We start from the raw sequence: 19,937 nt of genomic DNA on the forward strand, positions 1-19,937 counted from the left end.
CTCATGGAATAGATAAGGAGCTTTGTGGGCGCACTGACACGAATTCACACTTGTCCACGCAGCCTCCCGTGGTGAAAAACCACAAAAAGTCTGGCATTTACTTTTGACGGGCTATTTTTAGAAGATCGCTTCTCCTACCCGTGTAAATTTAATCTGTAGCACATAACAGAAATAGGGTCAACGCAGTTTAGCCACACGCTCCCTTGTCCTAAGCCATTTAGCATGTACAGAAAGAATGTTTTAGATTCTGCAGAGTCCACGCTGAGTTGGGGACGTCAAACACTCCCGCAAGGGCGTCAGAGTGGAGTAGGAGAGAGAGCGCCCGGAGTGCAAGCCCTTGCACAGCGAGGCGCCCTTCCTTGGGTACACAGATAAATGAGTCAATCATTTCCGCCCGCCCCCGACTAAAGTTGTCTGACCTCGGGGACCGAGGCCTGCTATTACAAAGCCTCCTTCCCGTTCGGTCCGGCATCCACTTCAGGGATCTGCCTGAGTCACCTGGACCGTGTGAGCCGAGATCGGGGAGGCGCAGGCGCCCGGGGGTGGAGGGCACAGACTGCCTTCTCTACGGCGGCTGCCTCGGAAGGAAGAGGAGGGGCGACTGCGCGTGGGGAAGAGAAGGAAGAGGCGTCCGGGGAAGGGCAGGGAGGAGGAGAGCCGAAGGCGCCCGGGCGGGAGAGCAGGGGCGTGCGAGCGGGGGCGGGGCGGGGCGGGGCGGGTGCGCTCGAGGTGGGGCGGGGCCGGGCGGCGGCCTCTGCTGCTGCCGGGGGCTGCCGGGATTGGGGATCCGCGCCGCGTACTTGCCTAGGTCGCTGCGCTCCACGGGATTTGACCGTGCTGCGCTCGCCGCTCGCCGCCGTCGCCGCCGCCACCTCCTCGCCCCGCACCTGGCTGCCGCCCGGGAACCCAGCTCGGCCTGTGCCCGCGCGCACCGCCGCAGTCATGGGGCTGCAGCCCCTGGAGTTTAGCGACTGCTACCTCGACAGCCCGTGGTTCCGGGAGAGGATCCGCGCGCACGAAGCGGAGCTCGAGAGGACCAACAAGTTCATCAAAGAGCTCATCAAAGACGGCAAGAACCTCATCGCTGCTACCAAAAGTAAGCGGGGTCCTGTTCGCGTTCGGGCTGCGATGAAGGCGGGAGGAGCGTCTTACCCGGCCGAGTGGGATGGCTCTGCCCCCTAAGACGGAGCTGGAGGAATAGGCGATTCCTTAGGGGATAAGCTCCAGGACATTCCTCTTCCTGGCGGTTCGGGCGCGTTCCTTTCCCCGGCCCTGGCCCTCGGTGGCGCGAGAGCGAGGAGCTGTGCGTGGGAGCTGCCCCGGGGCTCCCGCCTGGCCCAGCCGAGCACGCCTTGGCGCCGGCCGGAGCGAATGGAGGCTCGGCTCCGGAGTCAGGTTTTACTGCGCCCTAACGCTGTACCCAGTCTCCCGCAAAACAGAGACATCAATCAGTTCGACAGTTTTGTCTTGTAACGTTTCCAAGAACATTTTGGAAATGCCATGAGATTCTCTGCCTGTAGTTGAGATCGTCAAAACTCCCTTAAGTTGCACCTCTTTCTGCCTTGCGCGATGACCCTGACCTACGTCCCTCGTGAGCTAAACCAGAAAGTCTACCTGGGGTTGTGCTGCCTTCTGCACATTCCTCTGTCTTGTGCTGAGGCGGGTTCAAAGATTGGGAATTGAAAGGATCAGTGGGTAGACTGCCCCTGGTTTTGGCCCACAAGCGGTGCCTGTGAGTAGGAAATTCTACTATTTGAACTTGCTGCCGGCTACCTCGGTCCCATCTGTCCCAAGCAAGCAAACAAATAAGCAAGCAGGCAGACAAACCCTCAAGCCACCTCTGAAGACAACAGAGAGGAGTAGAGGCTGGATGAGATTTGTACAGAAACGGTTGTAATGTTCTATAAATGGGCGTTCTTCAGGGCCAGGTGCTGGCGTCCATGCCACCCAGGAACCCTGAATTCCTTCTGAGTTATTGTGATCACCCCTCTCCCTCCTTAAAAGACCGCACAGTGCAGGAGCCAAGCTGCCCAGCATAGGTGCTCTCCCAGCCTCTTGGGTTGGTGTTGGTTAGCTTCTCTGGCTCAATAATCGCCATCCCTGGGGGTTTATTCCATTTGTTTGCAGATAGCACATCTGGAAAAACACCCCCTGTGCATTCTCACCCTACTGTTTTGCATCCAGGAAGAGTAAAATGTACTGAGCGTGCCTTCCCATCCACCCAGTCGAGTGTCTGGCCCAGTTAATATTCACTTAATGAATGAGCTGAAATATGTTTTAATGGGAAGAATGTAGTGGAGCCATCCCTGTAATTTGGGAAGCAAGTCACTGAACTTCTTTGGACCATCTCCAAGGTCCCTTTGGCTCCGTGACCTCTTCGGTGTGGGACTGGGGATTGCTCTTTGATGAGTGGGTTATTTGCTTGGTGGCTGTGCATGCCTTTGGCTTTGAGTTTTTTCTGTTCTAGGTGGGAAACAGAAGGAGGGTCTGTAAATGTGGAGGAATGATCCTAGACACAGGGAGATGTGCAGACATCCACGGACTGTGAGGTGGATGTGTAGGATTCCGTGGCCAGTGTTAAGCCTCAGTAGATGATGACATACGTGTACTTTCTCTTTAAAAAGATACATGTGCGTGCTCTTGAGCCACTGCACGCGTGGGAGGTCAGAGGACAGCTCCGGAGCGGGACCTCCCTTTCTGTGTTTATGTGGGTTCTGGGGTTCAGGTGTCAGGCACCTCCAGTCTGGTTTGTTGGCTGGTAGCTTCCTTTGAAGCTAGGGAGATGAGAGGGGCAGATGGCAGTCAGTTTGGCCATGGGTAGGAAGCTATTTCTGTGTCTGCATGTTAGCTGCTCCACTGGCAGGCAGGAAGCATGCCTCATGTTCCTGAGGCAGTGTGTGTGTGTGTGTGTGTGTGGTGTGTGTGTATGTATGTGTGTGGTGTGTGTGTGTGTATGTGTGTGTGGTGTGTGTGTGTGTATGTGTGTGTGGTGTGTGTGTGTATATGTATGGTGTGTGTGTGTGTGTGTGCATATGTATGGGGTGGGGGCAGGGAGGGTGTTCTCTTTCTTCCTCAGAAGGCAGACCTTCTGGAATTTGTGATTTGTGCCTTAATCCTTGTGCTTATGGTTAAAGACGGGACACAAAATGGAGGATCTCATTTAAGGGAGCAGCTAGACATTGCTATCTTTTCTATCCTTATCCTTAACTTTACATTTTTTCCCTCAAGAGTAAAAGGTTTAGTGCGCCCTTTTGGCAAGTTGGAAAGACCCTGGCCTTTTCCCATCTGGCCCATTAAAGTTGTCTCCTAGTTCTTAGGAGAGATTGAAAAGCTGAGCTTAAACGTGGGTCTAGCTTGGTTGGACAGGTCATGCAGTTCTTGCCCTCTTCCCCTGTGGCCCTTCTTGGCAGCCCTGGTCAAGTTGCCTCTGAGTTTGGAAACCTGCCGATGAGGTCACTTAACCAGTTGTCTTTCCAGAACTTTGGATTCTTGAGTCTAGAAAGGATGTTATGTTAGGGGAAAGGTCTGCAAAAGAACAGTTATCAAGGTGGTCAAGACTGCCAGATTGCCTCTATTTCTTGGTGTTTTATAATTTGGTTTGCAGAATAAGGCCTTTTGGGCTTTTCTTTCAGTTGTGCATTTAAATGATTTCTCTTCTTCATTGGCCCGCAAAACACGTTGACTTGTCATTCGAATGTCTTGAAACTTTTTTTTAATTCTTCCATAAATATGTAAGGAAGCTGACTGCCTGGAGGGCCTGAAGCCTTGTTGGTGAGTTCTGTGGCAGCAGTAGGTAGTTCCAACAGTTTGATGCTGTCGACACCACAGAGAATTCCTGTCTTTGCCGATGGTTTCTGCATCTAGTTCACTTAATCTGAGCAACAGTTTTGAACTGTCTTTACTCTGCCAGATTCTTAAAATAAAGGATAGGAAATATATGTGAAGCCTGGGCTGTGGCGGCAAACTCCTGCAGTCTTAAAAGTCTGGAGGCCAGTGCAGGAAGATTGCTGGTTTGGAATCAGTTTGGGTTACAAAGAGAGACCCTATCTTAAAAAGACTAAACTGTGGATGGCTGGAGAGCGAGCCGGGTCAGCACTGCTCTTCCAGAGGGTCAGGGTTGGATTCCCAGCACCCGTGTTAGGTGGCTCACAATCATTTGTGACTCCAGCTCTAGGGGAATATGATACCTCTGGCCACACACATACTACACAAATAATAAAACCTAAGAAGGGAAACCCAAGAGAGTAAAAAGATGATGTGACAGTAAGTGTCCCGACCTTCTCAGGAACAAGTTTGTGGTAGGGTAGAGCAGAGAGATCCCTGGGACTTTCAGAACTCAGTGGTGCCTTGTAATAAGGAAGAGAACCTTGTCAGATTGGAAACAGCTAAGAAGAGACAGGAACACGTGCAGTGCTGGGCAAGAGTGAGGTGGCCAGTCTGGCTGGAAGGGAGATTTCCTGTGAGAGTAGCTGGACAGGAAGGGGTCAGTGTCAGATGATAGATCAAGGTGAGGAATGGGAGCTCGCCCTTGGAGAAGCCACCGAGGTGTCTCATGGGAGCCCGAGGTAAGCAGGGAGAGAGGGTTGAATGGAGGCGGAGCGTGGGGGATGGGCGGTGGGGTGGGATTGGACATAGCGTGGGGGATGGGCCGTGGGGTTGGGAGGGGCTCCGGAGAGGAGAGTCAGTGACTTATGTGGGAGAGTGGAGATCATCCAGTCACTTCAATGGATTCTTTGTTCAGATGGCTTTTTAGTTCTTGGCTTTTGTCGTTCCTCCGTTCTCTGTAGAATAACCAGTGTCCTCTTCAGAGCAGTTTGACGACTGTGAGCTTTCCAGGGGAAAAAGGATCGGGCGCCTGTGATTCATAAAGTTCTCATATTGGTAAATGTTACATTCCGCGTGTTTACCCTGGAAATCTGTAGGGAACCGGTGTCAGCCAGCAGTCCTAGCCAGTGCTCCCGGGCTCCTTGGTATGGGAAGTGCCCTGCAGTAAACTTAGCTTGTCTGCTTTTGTGAGAACCGCCTGCTCCTGCCATCCACGAGGAAAGACTGAAGGGTCCTTCTCTGTCGGAGGCAGGTCCAGGTCTGGATGGATCCAGGCCTTTGGGATTTCGTGGCCTGTGCTTTGTTTCAGTTAGGCAGACACGAAAAGCCCCCTCCTTTCTGTGTACCGGCTCAAAGGTGCTCTTTTGGAGAACTTTCTTCAGTTGCCCTCATACATTATACTGAGATTTGGAAGAGTGAGAAGACTCTCAGGTCTCCGTCAGCTGGAGTGCTAGTTTCCCCCTTTCTCACAGTGGCTCAGGGCAGGTGTGGAAGGTTCCGAGACACCCATGAAGCGCTGGTGCAGATGCTCTAGTTGGTCCAGGAGACACTTTTCTCTTCTGCTGGCTTTGTTCAGGTGACTTGGGGACAGGCACTTAGGGATGATTCTGGTTGCTGTAACTCGCTTCTCACTCAGTCCTAGCTGTGCTGGAAAGACCCAGGCAGGAGGGGCGGGGCGGGGTTGTTGGAAACCGAACAAACTAGGAAGCACAAGTCTCTTAAGCTCGAGCCCTGTGTAGCTACATGTAGTTTCTGGGTCTGGAAATTGTTTTACGTTTGAGAACCCCAAGGGCCGGGGAAGCAGCTTTGTCAGTAGAGTGCTCGTGGACCAGGCATGGTGACATAGGCTTCGATCCAGCGCGCAAAGGGTATAGTAGGTGACTCAGAAGTTCTTGGCCGTTCTCTGCTCCATAGCAGGTTTTGGGCCAATCTGACAGAAACAAAAAGAACGAAGATTCCAATTTCAGCGACACCAACCAGTAGGAAGCTGACCTGCTGGAGACTTTGGGGGAAAGGACGCCTTTTGCCAAGGCGATCACAAAAAAGATCTCTACCTTGGGTTGTGGTTCTGGCGCCGCTTCGTGCGAATGGAACCAGTGTGAGTATAATGACCTGATCACATCTATGCTGCTGTGTGAGCCATGAACTGTTTGAGGCCAGAGGCCACATCTGGATATTTGTTAAGTCCCATTAAGACGGTTTGGGTTGGTTCTCTCTTGATCCGTTTTGTTGGAAGTGGTGTTTTAGATTTGTGCTGACGAAGCTCCTAAGTGGGAATGAGAGCAGCGTAGAAAATAAAATATTTGAAAAACTCATAAAATTGCAAGTTTAACTTTTTCCTGAATGGAAAAAAAAATGCCTGTTTTTTTGTCCTAAAAATTCACCATGGACCCCCACCCCAACCCCCTGCAGTCGAGGTCTCCCCAAGAATAAGCCGATGGAGTTTATTCTAGCAGCCTGGTCCATTGTAGGAATGTAGGGTGGCTGGGAAAATAATTAGGTCAGGTCTGAGCTGAAAGAGGGCAGACTGGTGGAACGCCTTGCTCACCGCTGGTGGTCCTTGGTTCTGAATTAGATCCAACAGCGGCAAGGCGTCACTCACTCGAGTGTTCACTGTTCAGTGAGCTGCTGTTAGTGAGTTTACCTCCGTTTGTGACACACTCAAGAGACGTAGCCTGCTGGCCTCTCACTCGGGACCCTTTTCTCTGTGTAGTAACTGCTGGGGTTCCCACAGCTGCGCTGCAGCACAGCTGGCTCTGTACAGCCTTTCTAACTTCGTTCTTCAGGCTTCTGGAAGACGATTATGGCGGAGAGGGGGTGCCTGATGTTTCTGTGATTTCTTTCGAAAGCAGCTGACTAACCAGGTATGGCGGTGTAGTGCTTTTAACCCAGACCCTCAGGAGGCGGGAGTAGGTGACTCTTGAGTTTTAAGCCCCCTTGGTCTTCAGAGAGTTCCAGGCCAGTCAGGGTATGAGACCCTGTCTCAAAACAAAAAAGTGTGGCACGTGGATGAAAGAATGTAAGAGTGAACAGTGTAGCCTGTCTGTCCATCCACCTGACATAGCCGTCTGCTCACAGTTTAAAGATGCTCCTTTAGGTTTCTACTTGGAGTGACTTGACATAGGCAAAGCATTTAGATTAAGCTCAAAGGTAAGAATTATGTTACCTATGAGGACTTTTTCTTGGGATAAGGAGGCTGTTGTGGCCTATAGAGCAGTCCTCTAACCTTTTGGTACTCAATACTTCTAAACAATGCATTTCTCCAAATTGTCATCATACAGAGCAAGGACATGAATTGCCAGACTCTGGAAAGAGTCACATTCTGACGATGCTGGAAAGTTTTAGAAATAAAAGTAAAATAAATACAGTAAATAAATAAAATAAAGTGCACCGGTAGCTGTGGGTAGATCTGACTCCCAGTGATGTGAACTTCCACAACGTCACAAAGAACTGCAGTGGACCATGTACAGCTGGGTGCAAGCACCAGACAGGGATGGCGTCAGTGGCTCAAGGTTGAAAGGGTGACACCAGGGACCAGAACTTTTAGACACTTAACGTGACTGGGATGCACTCCGGGATGTTAAACCGCTGTCTCTCATGCTGGGACGCACAGCTCCTTAATGGCTGTACTCAGTGAGAGGAGAGAGCAGGGGAGCTCTGGGAGAGGGGTGTCCTAGAGCTGTTGGGCAGTCCTGTCCTGTACCGGGTGGGCTGTGTTAGGTTACTGTAAATCTAGGCCTGAATAAGTGGTGATCAGATGTGGTATTGTATAGATACGTAAACTTTACATCTGACCACACTTAAGCTAACAGTGTCTTTTGTCATGTCTGAAGTTGCTTGTTAGACATTTAAACGTGAAGATTTTGTCTCCTGGATTTCAGTGTTTTCTAACTTTGCCTTTGGTTTTCTAAAAATCTTTTTTTTTTTTTAAAGGAAACATGCAAAGTTGGCTTTATTTTCAGTTTTGGGGAGGAGTGTCGAACTTCCCAGATTTTTCTGAGTAGAAGTGTCTTGAATGTCTTACTAGATTCCTTTAAAACTGAAACCTTAGAGACAAGGTTTATTTAAATGCACACTTAAAAATTATTCCTTGGGCCTGAGGTGGATCAGTGTTTTAAGAGTACATGTTACTTTTGCAGAGGATACAGGTTTGATTCCCAGCACCTACGTGGTAGCTCATAACCATCTGAGACTCCTCTTCCAAGGGATCCAATACCCTCTTCTGACCTGAGTACACACCAGGCATATATGAAGACAAAATACTCATCCATATTAAAAAAAAAAAAACAAAACTAAAAAATTTAACATTTCTTATTTAAAATGTGTATCATAATAGCGGACTTGTGTTAAATACTTACTGTCTGCCTTACATGGTGCTAAACTCATATTATGTATTGAGAATTATTCCATGTGTTTTGTTACCGATTTATTGATTAGCAAACAGTTTAGAGAGGGCTAATTGCATGTCCAGATGACAGTTTGGCGGAATTGGGATGCAACCCTGCTTTGTCGATTCCCCACCCCAGCCCATAGCAGCGACAAACCACCTGGGAGTAAGGCCTTAGTGTGTGACTGCGGTCTTCTGTAGGGAATGCGTCAGTGGGAGATCCTCATTATCTGAAACTGTGCCATTGATAATCTGTACAGTGTCCTGATTAGTTCTGGACAGTGACCATGATTTAAAATTTGAATTGTGACCATTATTATAACTAAAACTGACAGTTTTAAGTATCCAGAATTTATTTTGGTTTAATTGTAAGGCATACATCTCCATTCAAAACTCCTTTCCCTCCTTTCTTCTGTCTTTATCTCCAATCTTCTCCTTTTATTCCCTGTTTTCTTTTTCCTCCTTCTCTTCTTCCTCCTCTTCCTCCTTCTCTACTTCTTCCTCCTTTCTTCTTCCTTCCGATGCTTACCTTCTGAGGCAGGAGTCACACCCATATGAACCACCTCTGACCCAGCTAAGTTGGTCTCCCTGGTCCAACTAGATTTTCTTCTCTGTGTTTCCTCAGGAAGATGTTAATCCTGCGCCATGTAATATCTCGTCTCTGAGTGTGACTTCTCCACACTCATTGATTTGCTCGCCCACAGGCACCTCAGCCCTTGGGTGCTGAAGCAATGCTGTCTTGGAGCAAGTAGTAGTGAGGAGGTATGTGGCTGGAGGAACTTGATTAGCCGGAGCCTTGTCACTTTGGCTCTGCATGCAGGATGTGTAATGGTTGTAGACAATTGAGTTCTTTTTTCCTCTGACTGTACAGTTGGCATCATCACATAGCTGGATGGTGTTGGCCAAGTTAACTTAAGCCTCAGCACCTAAGCTTTCTTTATGAATCAAAGCTCTCACTGGTTGATTACCTGTGTGTGTGTGTGTGTGTGTGTGTGTGTGTGTGTAAGACAGTCTTACTCTGTGTATCCTTGGCTGGCTTGGAACTCAATGTGTAGACCAGGTTGGCCTTAAACTCTTAGGCAGTCTACCTGCCTTGCCCCACCCTCCCCCTCCTCTCAGTGTTATATTGTTATGATTATTATATATATCTTAAGGAGATAGTCTCACTGTCTCAGCCCACATTGGCTTCAAGTCTTGGGTTCAGTTTGCTCTCCCTGCCTTAGCCTCTGAACTGTCTTGGCTACAGATGGGGCATCTGAACCTGCAGGTGGTCATGTTTAGTTTTCACATCAAATATTTAAAAAAAAAAAAACAAAAACCCTCAGAGAACTGCTTATAGTCATTACTAAAGGAACTCTAGCTTGCCAAGGGAGGTGGTGCACGCCTTTATTCCCAGCACTTGGGTGTCAGAGGCAGGGAGCTCACTTCAATTAAGAGACCAGCCTGGTCTACACAGTGAGTTCTAGACAGCCAGAGCTACATAGTGAAAATTCATTTCAACAATAAAAATCTCTGTCCTAAATTCCTTTGGTTGTCCTATTTGGTTGCCTAAATTGCCTTATCAATACATGTAGACAGTCTTGTGATTCATATGGGTTTGTTTTTTTTCTTTCGAGCTAACAATATTTTAAAGTTCAGAGCTGAATTCAGGCTTCTTGTTGATTAAATAGGAAAACACATCTGAAATAATGTGTTGAAATCCACATGCCCTCTTCATAGGTAAAGGTCACATACTGAACCCATGGTATAGCTCTGGGGCCTTCTGGTTTCCCTTTACAAGATTATATGGTCACTGCTCATAGCCGATCTAGCAGCCATTTAGAATCTCATTCTATCAAAAGAGAAAAAAAAAAAACTTGAAAGACCGAGGATCAAGCCAACCATGCCAGGCATGCTGGGGACCGGATGCCTTTGACATATTAATGTAACTTGTCATGTGACAGATGGGTTTGCTGTGTTTTGAGAATTTAGGTCAAAGGCGGCAGAGAAGTTAAGTCACAAGTCACAGGGATGAAGTCAGCTTTCCTTACTGTGTGGCCTCAGGCCATTGCCTGTTTCCTCTCTGGTAATGTATGGATGGTGATTAAGCTGGGTGATTAATCCTTGGAACATTTTAGGTTTTCTTTTTTTCTTTTTCAGAAAAAAGTACTAAAAAGTAAAACTAGTGTAAGAAAAAGCTTGAAAGCCTGTATATACTGGTTACATATTTGTGTCTGTAGGGGAGAGGTGTCATCTGGCATCACTGAGGCCCCTGCTGATGCAGCCTCCTTGCTAGAGAAGACTGTACACACAAGATAGAGTTCCAGCCATGGTTATGTAATTAATTAAAAGGCAGTTTTCTTTCTGCCGCAGTATAGAATGCTCTGCCATCGGTAACAGGACTAACTGCTTTCAGGGCATGAAAAAAGGCCGCACTGAGCTTCCCAGTCGGAGTCTGGATCCTGGAATATTTTGAGTGCTGCCAAGATGCCGTATAGAAAATTCTATACCATGAAATATTGTTTTTGCACAGAAATTCTTAAGACTATTGTGCCAAACTGCCTTCTGCACCCATGCATATGTTTCATAAGGAACTGATGAGTTTGGTGTTGACAGGTGGGTTCTGACCCAGATCTCAGCATCCCGAAACACTTCTGGTCCCAAGCATTTTGAACAATGGCTGTTCATCCTCTAATAACTAGTAAGAGCAAAGGAAGGTTAGGGATTTCTGCTGAGTGGGGAAGGGAAATTCTCCAAGAGAAGGCTGTAGCTGACAGGCAGCAGTATCCAGCCTACATGGTTGGGAGCACCTGGGCTGCAGACAGGCCAGGGCGTCTGAGGGCATGAGGACTGATGAGCACGGCTCCTCCTAAGGGAAGAGGCGGATCAGGAGCAGGGCATTGGTGCCATGACCAGGACTAGTGCGGGAGGACAGTCCCTGCTTAGATGGGGCTGACTGGGTGTGGGGTGGAAGTGAGGTGAGGTCTGTTTATTCTGTGGGAGGTGAGTGAAGGAGAGGAACAGGCTTGGCAAGAAGGATGTGTTTTAGCTTTTGGTGTTGTGTCTAGGGTGGGCTCAGTTGGCCTGTTTTGTGGTTGTATGTTTTGGGAAGGGAGAACAGAGCTAATGATTGTAGAGATGTGGCAGGAGAAGGGCTTTATTCTGGGTCATGGTTCCAAGGTATCCAGGCCATCATGGTGAGGGGGGTGTGGCAGCAGGCTGGCAAGCATAGGTGGTAGGAGCAGGCGGCTGGTTGCTCAGTCACCACACTTAGGAAGGAGACTAGGAAGAGAACTGAACTGTAAGGTTTCGGGGATCATCCCAGGGACTTACTTCAGTAAGACTTTTGTAAAGGTACCAGGGCCTTCTCAAATGCTGTCGGTAGTTTGGGACCAAGTATTCAAAGATATAATTCTCGGGGGTGGGGGTGGGGGGGACATTTTGCATTTAAACTACAGTGTTGAAGAAGGGTGAGAAAGGGGTCACAATTAGAGAAATGAAGGAAAAGAGTAAATGGAAAGGCATGAATGAACGAATGGGCGAATAAATGAATGAACAGATGAATTTGGAGAAAGTCACGGAGGCAAAGGAAGAACAGCCAAGGCCATCCAGGTAACATTTCCTTAGCAAGATGGGGAATTTTGTGAACACAGGTGAGTGAGCATGTGGGGAGCAGGGTCCTTGGTGAGGAGGCCATCAGCTATCCTGATATCACTCTTGGTCCTACCCTCTTAAGCAGGGTCTCTCATTGAACCTTGAGCGAGGCTGACAGCCAGCCAGCCCTAATAATCTTTGTGTCTCTCCTCCCTGTAGTCCTGGGAGTACAGGCCCGGGACCACACCTGGCTTTTTACAAGCGTACCGTGAGATTCAAACTCAGGGCCCCATGATTGCATAGCAAGCACTCTACCCACTGAGCAAGCTGCTAAGTCATCTCTCCATCCCCAAAGGCAGCTCTTAAAAGAGGAAAGGTTTATTTTAGCTGATGGTTTTAGTCCATGGTCACTAGGCTTGCTGCTTTGTGCCTGTGGTGACAGACGTCGTGGTAGGAGTGTGAGGTGGAGGAGCCTTATTTCCCCCTGAAATTATGAGACTACCTTCTTTAGGTTGCGCTGAGTGTTCCGCATAGTATCTGAAGACAGGATTGGGAAGTAGAGAAAGGAGAGAGCCAATTAGCTATTATGTAAACTCTGGGCTCCTTTAAAATGGGCAGTCTCAAAGGCTTGTGTGGCTATGTAAATTAGCCCGTCAATGAACAGTCACACATGAAGAAACCAGATATATCCTGTAACCTCAGTCAACAGGGTTTTGTTTGCTATTATAACACAATTGAGTGGTTTTTTTGGCAGTGTCTGCCCAAGTGGCAGGTCTGATTTATCTCGACTGTTGTAAATCAAAAAAAGTATTTAAAGAAGTGTCAGAAAACAGAGGTGAATTTGTAAAAGAATTTTTGTGGCTTTGACATTTAAGTTCAGAACATTAAGACTAGTTGTCATTTTAAGAGGGGACATCTGAATTCAATGTATGACATGGATGGAAGGTGGAGGAGATTGGATAGCGAGGTGGTGGCACCGCAGGAGCCAGCGCAGGCATCAGTGAGTGTGTGGCCTATAGTGAGGGACAGGAGAGACAACAACGATGAAGAGCAGTGGTTGACTCTGCCAGTTTGTAGCTGACGTTTCATAAATACAAACTCTACAGGTTTATATGAGTGAGAAAACTTAGAATAACACGTTCTATAGGTGCTAAAGAAGACCTTCAGTTGGAAGATTACTTTTATCCATTCACAATCCACAGCACTTCATAAAAATAGTATGGGCTGGGACACGTCAGTAATCTCAGCATTCCAGAGGCTGAGGGGCGTCACAAGTTCAAGCTCACCCTTGTCGGTGAAGTACATTTGAGACCAGCCTGGGCTGTTTCAGATCGGTCTCTCAATCAGTTAATAAATAAATGAAATTGTTGATACTCAGCTCGGTGGACACATGTTGTGTGTGAACTAAGACCACAGGGTCTTAATAGCACTTTAAATGAAGATACGCATGCATATCTTTAACTTTAGCCAACAATGAGTAGGTACTACTGCTCAGAGATACTAAGTTTCAGTTCATTTGGTAGTCTTGGATTGCAGCAGTTGTGAGACATTGTGTGTGGTATATTCCCACAGTTACTAGTGGTACTGAGGGCCGTAGTTGTTAGTTGACAATAGGTATCTGTCTGCATCTCCAAGCACATACTGTGTTTCAGGGACTGTGCATTTCTCATGACAATTATATGTTAAAGGCTTTTCATTGTTGTTGTTCTTGAGACAGGGTCTTACAGTGTAGACCTGGCTGGCCCTACAACTCTATGTAGACTTGCTGTAGTACTGGCTGGTTTTGTGTGTCAACTTGACACAGGCTGGAGTTATCAGAGAGAAAGGAGTTTCAGTTGGGGGTAGTGCCTCAATGAGATCCAACTGTGGGGCATTTTCTCAATTAGTGACCAAGTTGGGTAGGGCCTCTTGTGGGTGTGCCATACCTGGGCTGTTAGTCTTGGGTTCTATAAGAGAGCAGGCTGAGCAAGCCAGGGAAGCAAGCCAGTAAGAAACATCCCTCCATGGCCTCAGCATCACCTCCTGCGTCCTGCCCTGCTTGAGTTCCAGTCCTGACTTCCTTTAGTGATCAACAGCAGTGCGCAAGGTGTAGGCTGAATAAACCCTTTCCTCCCCAACTTGCTTCTTGGTCATGATGTTTGTGCAGAAATAGAAATCCTGACTAAGACAACCAGGTTTTCCCCAAACTCACAGATTCGCATGTCTCTGCCTCTCTCCTGTCTCTGCCTTCTGTGTGCTAGGATTAAAGATGTGTAACACTATACCCGGGACCATAGTTATTACTCTTAAACCAATTCCAGTTTGAACTTGTGAAGTTGAGTTTGAAGAGGAACATCACTGACCTCCAGAGCACAGGCTCCTGCAGGACATACCCTGGTCAGAGCTCTCAGTATCTAGGGGAGCACATCTTATCTCTGTTGATGAGTGACTTAAGTACCTGGGATGAGATATTTTGTGTAAAGCCATGGGTTATAAAGTCTGTAGTAATTACTTTAGGGAATCAGAGAAGTTTTCAAGCAGAAATTTCCTTTAAGCTTCTGTGATAATTTGAATAAGAATGACTCCAGTGGGCTCATATATTTGAATTCCTTGTCACCAGAGGGTAGAGCTGTTTGAAAGGATTAGAAGGATTAGGGGGCATGGTCTCGTTGGAGGAACTGTGCCACTGGGGGTGGGCTTTAGATTTCAAAGTCCCATGCCAAGCCCTGTCTCTTTCTGCTGCCTGCAGATCAGAGTGTAAAGCTCTCTGCTCCAGGGCCACGCTGGCCAGTGTGCTGTGCTTTCTCTGTGATGACAATGGACTGACTCTGTGGAATGATAAGCCAGCCTCCAGTTAAATGCTTCCTCTTGTCAGTGTTGTCTTGTTCCTGGTGACTAAGACAGTTGCTGAGAGTCACAGGGAAGACAGTCATCCTCAGATGATCTGAATTATTGTCTACCCCATTAAGTCCATCACTAAAGAAGGAGCTGCTATTCCGCCTTTAGCACAGTAAGGTAGGGTCACCCGGGGCACTGACAGCACAGTACTGGCTTTGCCTGGGTGGTTTACCCCTGGCAGGGTAAGGCCTGTGTTAGTATTCTCCTAAAGAAGAAGGTTTTGTTTTGCTCCCCCTCCCCCCAGTCTGTTCAGTGTGGCTCAGTTGGTAGAGGCTTGCCTAGGCTAGGCTGTGGGAAGCACTGCACACTGGTGGTGACACCCAACTTGCTTTCTAGAACTGCCAGCAGCTGTGGTTACTTGAAGGACGGATGAACAAGATTGTGCCCCCAACTTTCCCTTCAAGGGAGGAGGGAAAAAGGGGGCTGCCCTTCCTGAGGGTTTATAAGATACTTAAGGAGGGTTGCTGGGGACAGGGCCCTTGACACCTCTCAGAGGGCAGCATTTACTACAAGTCATTAACAGTTGCTGGGGGAGGGGCGCATGAGGGTTCCGATCCTCCTTAAGGCTGTTTAGACAGTTCACAGGTGCTGGGAGGAGGCTTTTCTTTGTTTTTCTCTATTGCATAGCTCCATGAGCTAGCTGCCCTCCCTGTGAGGGGGAGGCCCATCATGGACTATGGAGTAATGTGGCTCCTACCTGAAGTGACTTTTAGAAGAAGCTTTGTATCCTATGTGTTGCTCCATCTCTTCTCAAATTCCTGGTGCAAGCACCATTGAAATCAGTCAGAACAGTAAGCCCAGGGAGGCCTGGGGTGGTGGTGGAGCCCCCTAGGGGTGGGAGTCCTTCAGAAATGCTTTGGGCTTTCATTGAGTTGATAAATTTTGGGACAGTGAAGACATACTTAGGTGATGTTGGTCACAGTTGGGATGCATGAGATGTCTCTCTGAGCTCCCCTTCTGCCCATCAGGTTCCTTTGCCTCAGCTTCTATTGCCTGCTCTTCCTTCCTTCCTTCCTTCCTTCCTTCCTTCCTTCCTTCCTTCCTTCCTTCCTTCCTTCCCTTCTTTCTTTTGTTCTTTCGTTCTTCCTTCCTTCCTTTCTCTCTCTCCCTTCCTCCCTCGCTCCCTCTCTCTCTTTTAAAGATTAATTTATTTCATTTATATGAGTACACTGTAGCTGTCTTCAGACACACCAGAAGAGGGCATCAGATCTCATTACAGATGGTTGTGAGCCACCTTATGGTTGCTGGGAATTGAACTCAGGACCTCTGGAAGAGCAAGCAGGCAGTGCTCTTAACCGCTGAGTCTTCCCCAAGCCCTCTATTGCCGTTTCTAATGGCTTCTTGCACTTAACTTGCTGAAGGGTGTCTGTATTTTTAATTCTGTCATCAGGTAGAGATAGTTAAATTGTCTTTGTTTTGTGTGGGGAAAGGTAGTATGTGGTTGTATATGCTTTTGTTAAATTTATAATAGAACAGAGTTTCTTGAGAAACACAAATGTTTCAGAAAGACAATTTAAAAATTTCCAAGGATAATAATAGAAGTAAATTTGTTATTTAGGTAAAACAAAAGCTGTAACATTAGACAGTCCCATTATTTTTAGAACAGAAATGACATTTTGTTTTCTCATGGCAACCAGTTTGTGGTTACATTGTTTACTTGCCAGGTTTATTTTATTAAAACTGTGCCTGGCATAGCTGGTTCTGCGATACACAGTCAGAGGTTCTTGGTTTATGGCCTCTTGTTCTATTTAATTTCTTCCAGAAAATGCAAGTCTTTCCATTCCACTTCCCTGCTTGTAAGTGGGAAGGGACTCTGCAGTAAGACAAGACCATTCATACCATGTTACCCAGAAGCAGTCTGACTCCTGTTGAAGAAGCTGACTGTACTGGCTTTCTCTTCCAAGTTGCTGTTAATAGACTCTTCCCCATGTCCTTACCTAGGTGAGGCTCTTCCATGTGGACAGTGGATCATCTCCAGTGCTTGATACCTGTGGTTGCTGGCCATGCACTGAGAGCAGGTCTCCAGGACAGCTTGGTTGATTGATAAAGCATCGCTGTTGCTGTCCCACTTGTTGAAGGAGCAGTTCTTCAGCACTGAGAGCTGCATGTGGCAGGAGAGCCAGTGTACAGACCCTGACCAACTTGGTCATTTTTGTTTTCAGGATTAGCCTGTTGCTGGCTGACTGCCAAGGCTGAGGATTCTAAGACTGCTTGCCTTTTGCCTCATGCTTGCACATGGTTTCCACATCACACCCAATTTTTTGGAATGGTGAAAAAGAAGAAGAAAGGTTGGTCAGTATCAGAAGCATTAAGACTTTCCAGTAAGCTTAAGTTTAGTAGGCCACAGCTTTTACATGAGTCTTCGACTGATGATAAGTGGTTGTGAGAAGATAGTCACTTGTGGTTCAGCTCTAGGGCAGCAAGAAAGATTGTAGTGGCTTCTGGATCTTTCAGTAAATAATTGTAGAGGGGAGCATCTCTGTGTCTCTCCAGCCACCAGGTAGTCAGCAGGCCACTGAACTGTTGACTAGAGCCAATGCACTGTACTGGTTTTAGGGCATTGGAGGGACACAGAGACATTTATCTAACTAGAAAGTCCAGTCTGATGCAGACTCAGGCAGAACAAAAGTGGCCATGAAACTGAGTGCTGCTTCTTCAGCAGAAGGCCGTCTGGGTGTTAGCTTTCTGTCCTTGTAACTGAATAGCTGAGGTGTTAGAGGCAAGGGAAGTTTACCTGAGCCAGTTCCCAAGGCTTCAGTCCAGAGTCGTTTGGCCCCACTGCCTTTGATGTGGAGAGGTGCTTGTGAAGGTGAGCTAGCCTGCTTACATGGGGGCAGCCTGGACGGAGAGGAGGAGGGAGGAAGGGAAGGAGGGAGGGCAGTGTCTGGGGAAATGAATGTTGCCAAAGGGGAAGCTTAGCATGGTAGAGTGGCTTCATCGGGTTTGTTTAATAGTCTAATGTTCTCAGCTTGAAGAGTGAATGCCAGTGGGAACTCAGTGTCTAGTTTTGGCCTAGTTGGTATTCCCAGTGTTTGATGTCCTCTGCTGGTCATCTGGGTTTCTCTTCAGCTGCTGTGGCATTCGTAGCATCTCTCCAGGCAGAACTTCTGCTTCCTAGAACTCTGCACTCATGGTCTTCACCCCTGGCTTCTTTGTCCTACCCCATGCTGTGTCTTCTGTGTAGATCCCCAGTCTCCTGTCATGGTCCTTCAGGAGTTACACTAGGCCACCGACATAACAGTGTTTGCCCTTGGGAACAGGTGTTCAAGGCTGGCTCTTGCTGGTCTTTGACTAACCTTGTCTGTTTCCTGCTTCTTGGACAAGGAGCCTGCTCCTGTTTAGGAAGCCTGTGATAGGGGACACTTGTGTGAATGTGCCACCTCAGCAGGGCTCAGAACAGGGCCAGGTGGGTTGAGAGCCTGGGCATGTGACAGATACAGGCCTAGCAGTTGTGCTGGAGCTGCATGTGCCTTTCAGACTGCAAATGCTGTTTTTATTAAACCCTTTTCCCATCGTTCTATAAATACTTGAGTGCAGATACACATATGTCTAAAGACTTGTGACTAATATTTTTGGGTCTACCTTTTTGAGATGCAAATCACAAATCTCTTAGTCCATTCATTTAAAGCATACAATCTGATGGCTTTTTATCAGCTTATGTTATTTTCCTGTCAGTTACTGTGTGTTTTCTTAAGAATGGCAGCCTTGCAGAGATTGGTATGGATGATAGATAGTGTTTAGCATGTGGTAGGTGGGTACTAAGGTATTTGCAGGAAGAGCTGGTATCTGGAGCTGGGAAGAGGGCTCAGTGCAGAAGTGTGCTTGCTGCTTCAGCCTGGTACCTGAATCTGAATCCATGTAAAGCCCGCCCAGATTTGTCCTTTGACCTGCCTGACATGTGTGTCCCTGCCGTCATTGCTGCTGCTTTTAAAAGTTTAAGAGCTGATTTCATTTTTTTTTTAAAGATTTATTTATTTATATGTAACTACACTTTAGTTGTCTTCAGACACTCCAGAAGAGGGTGTCAGATCTTGTTACAGATGGTTGTGAGCCACCATGTGGTTGCTGGGATTTGAACTCAGGACCTTTGGGAGAGCAGTCGGTGCTCTTAACCGCTAAGCCATCTCTCCAGCCCCAGCTGATTTCATTTAATTCAGAGAGAAACTGAGGCTGCAAGGTAAGCAGTAGGGCAAGTGTGTGCATCAGTGCAGCTCATTGCATCCATGAAAATACACCGGGACCTGGATCAGTAAAATGTTTCTAGTAATCACTAAGAGGAAGTGGGGTTAATCTAGCATGTCCACCTGCTGCCTTTTAAGCATGTAATCAGAATGAAAGTTATTAGACACTTTGTATCTTCCCTTTAGGTAGGATATGGGAATCTATGTGTATCTTTGCTTATGTTATATCTCCATTTAAAATAACACATCTCAGCACTTCCCAGATTGCTAGTGACTGCTCTGTTGGGTAGCTGGAGTTGACCTGTCTCCAGGGAGGTTCAGTCACACCACCTCCCCTTCCAGTTGGTAGTGACAGTGAGCATTGTTGTATGAGTACTTGCAAGACATTTTCTGCCTCATTTGATTTTTCTCAGTTTATTGAGGGAGATTTTTTAGGCTGAGTTCCTTTAGCTTGTGAATTTTCACACATCATGATGTCAATAAAGATCCAAAGTCCTTAAATAAAGCATCCAGAGTTTTTAGTTGGCCGTGTCAGGAGTTGAGTTCAGCTCTGAGCTGGTATCTGGAGCTGGGGAGAGGGCTCAGTGGTAGTGCACACACTACCATAGAGCTGTGTTCTGTGGTCCTATCTTTTAGACTGGCTTTGCTCAGCAGTTACCTCTGAATTGCTGAGAAGTCAGCTTAAAGCCAGGAAGGTGTCAGTGTGTAGTGTGTCTCCCTCCCTCCCCCGTGATTGTAGAGCATTAGTTCTCAACCTTCCTAATGCTGTGACTCTTTAATATAGTTCCTCATGTGGTGACCCGCAAACGTAGTTATTTTTGCCCCTGCTTTGTAATTGTAATTTTGCTATGTGATATAAATAGTTATGTTTTCTCATGGCCTTAGATGACCCCTGTGAAAGGGCTTTTTGATCTCCAAAGGGTTAAGAGCTGCTTTTTTAGAGGGTTCTCTCCATGGCTGCTTGGACAGACTGTCAGGGAGGCAGGAGCATGAGGCCTCTGGGTGCTGTTTTTATTGTCATGGTGGAAAGGAAGCTGAGAGGCCAGAGATAAGGCTCTCCCTGTCACCCTCCCTGGGCTCCCTTATAGACTTTT

The 19,937-nt window shown here is 47.4% G+C and overlaps 1 protein-coding gene across 3 annotated transcripts in view; it reads left to right on the forward strand.

Annotated features, from left to right (window-relative positions):
* Positions 1-744: 744 nt before the first annotated feature.
* Arhgap10 (Rho GTPase activating protein 10) overlaps positions 745-19,937 on the forward strand; it is a 284,292-nt gene continuing 265,099 nt past the window's right edge. For 2 of the 3 annotated variants that reach the window (XM_052166588.1, XM_052166589.1), the window contains exon 1: positions 747-1,096. In XM_052166588.1, the coding sequence (XP_052022548.1) occupies positions 943-1,096 (154 nt within the window). In that variant the 5' untranslated portion in view covers positions 747-942. Of the gene's footprint in view, positions 1,097-19,937 lie in introns of all 3 variants that reach the window. The other variant, XM_052166592.1, reaches the window with a different exon arrangement.

This window comes from Apodemus sylvaticus, chromosome 21, assembly GCF_947179515.1.
Source record: "Apodemus sylvaticus chromosome 21, mApoSyl1.1, whole genome shotgun sequence".
NCBI lineage: Eukaryota > Metazoa > Chordata > Mammalia > Rodentia > Muridae > Apodemus > Apodemus sylvaticus.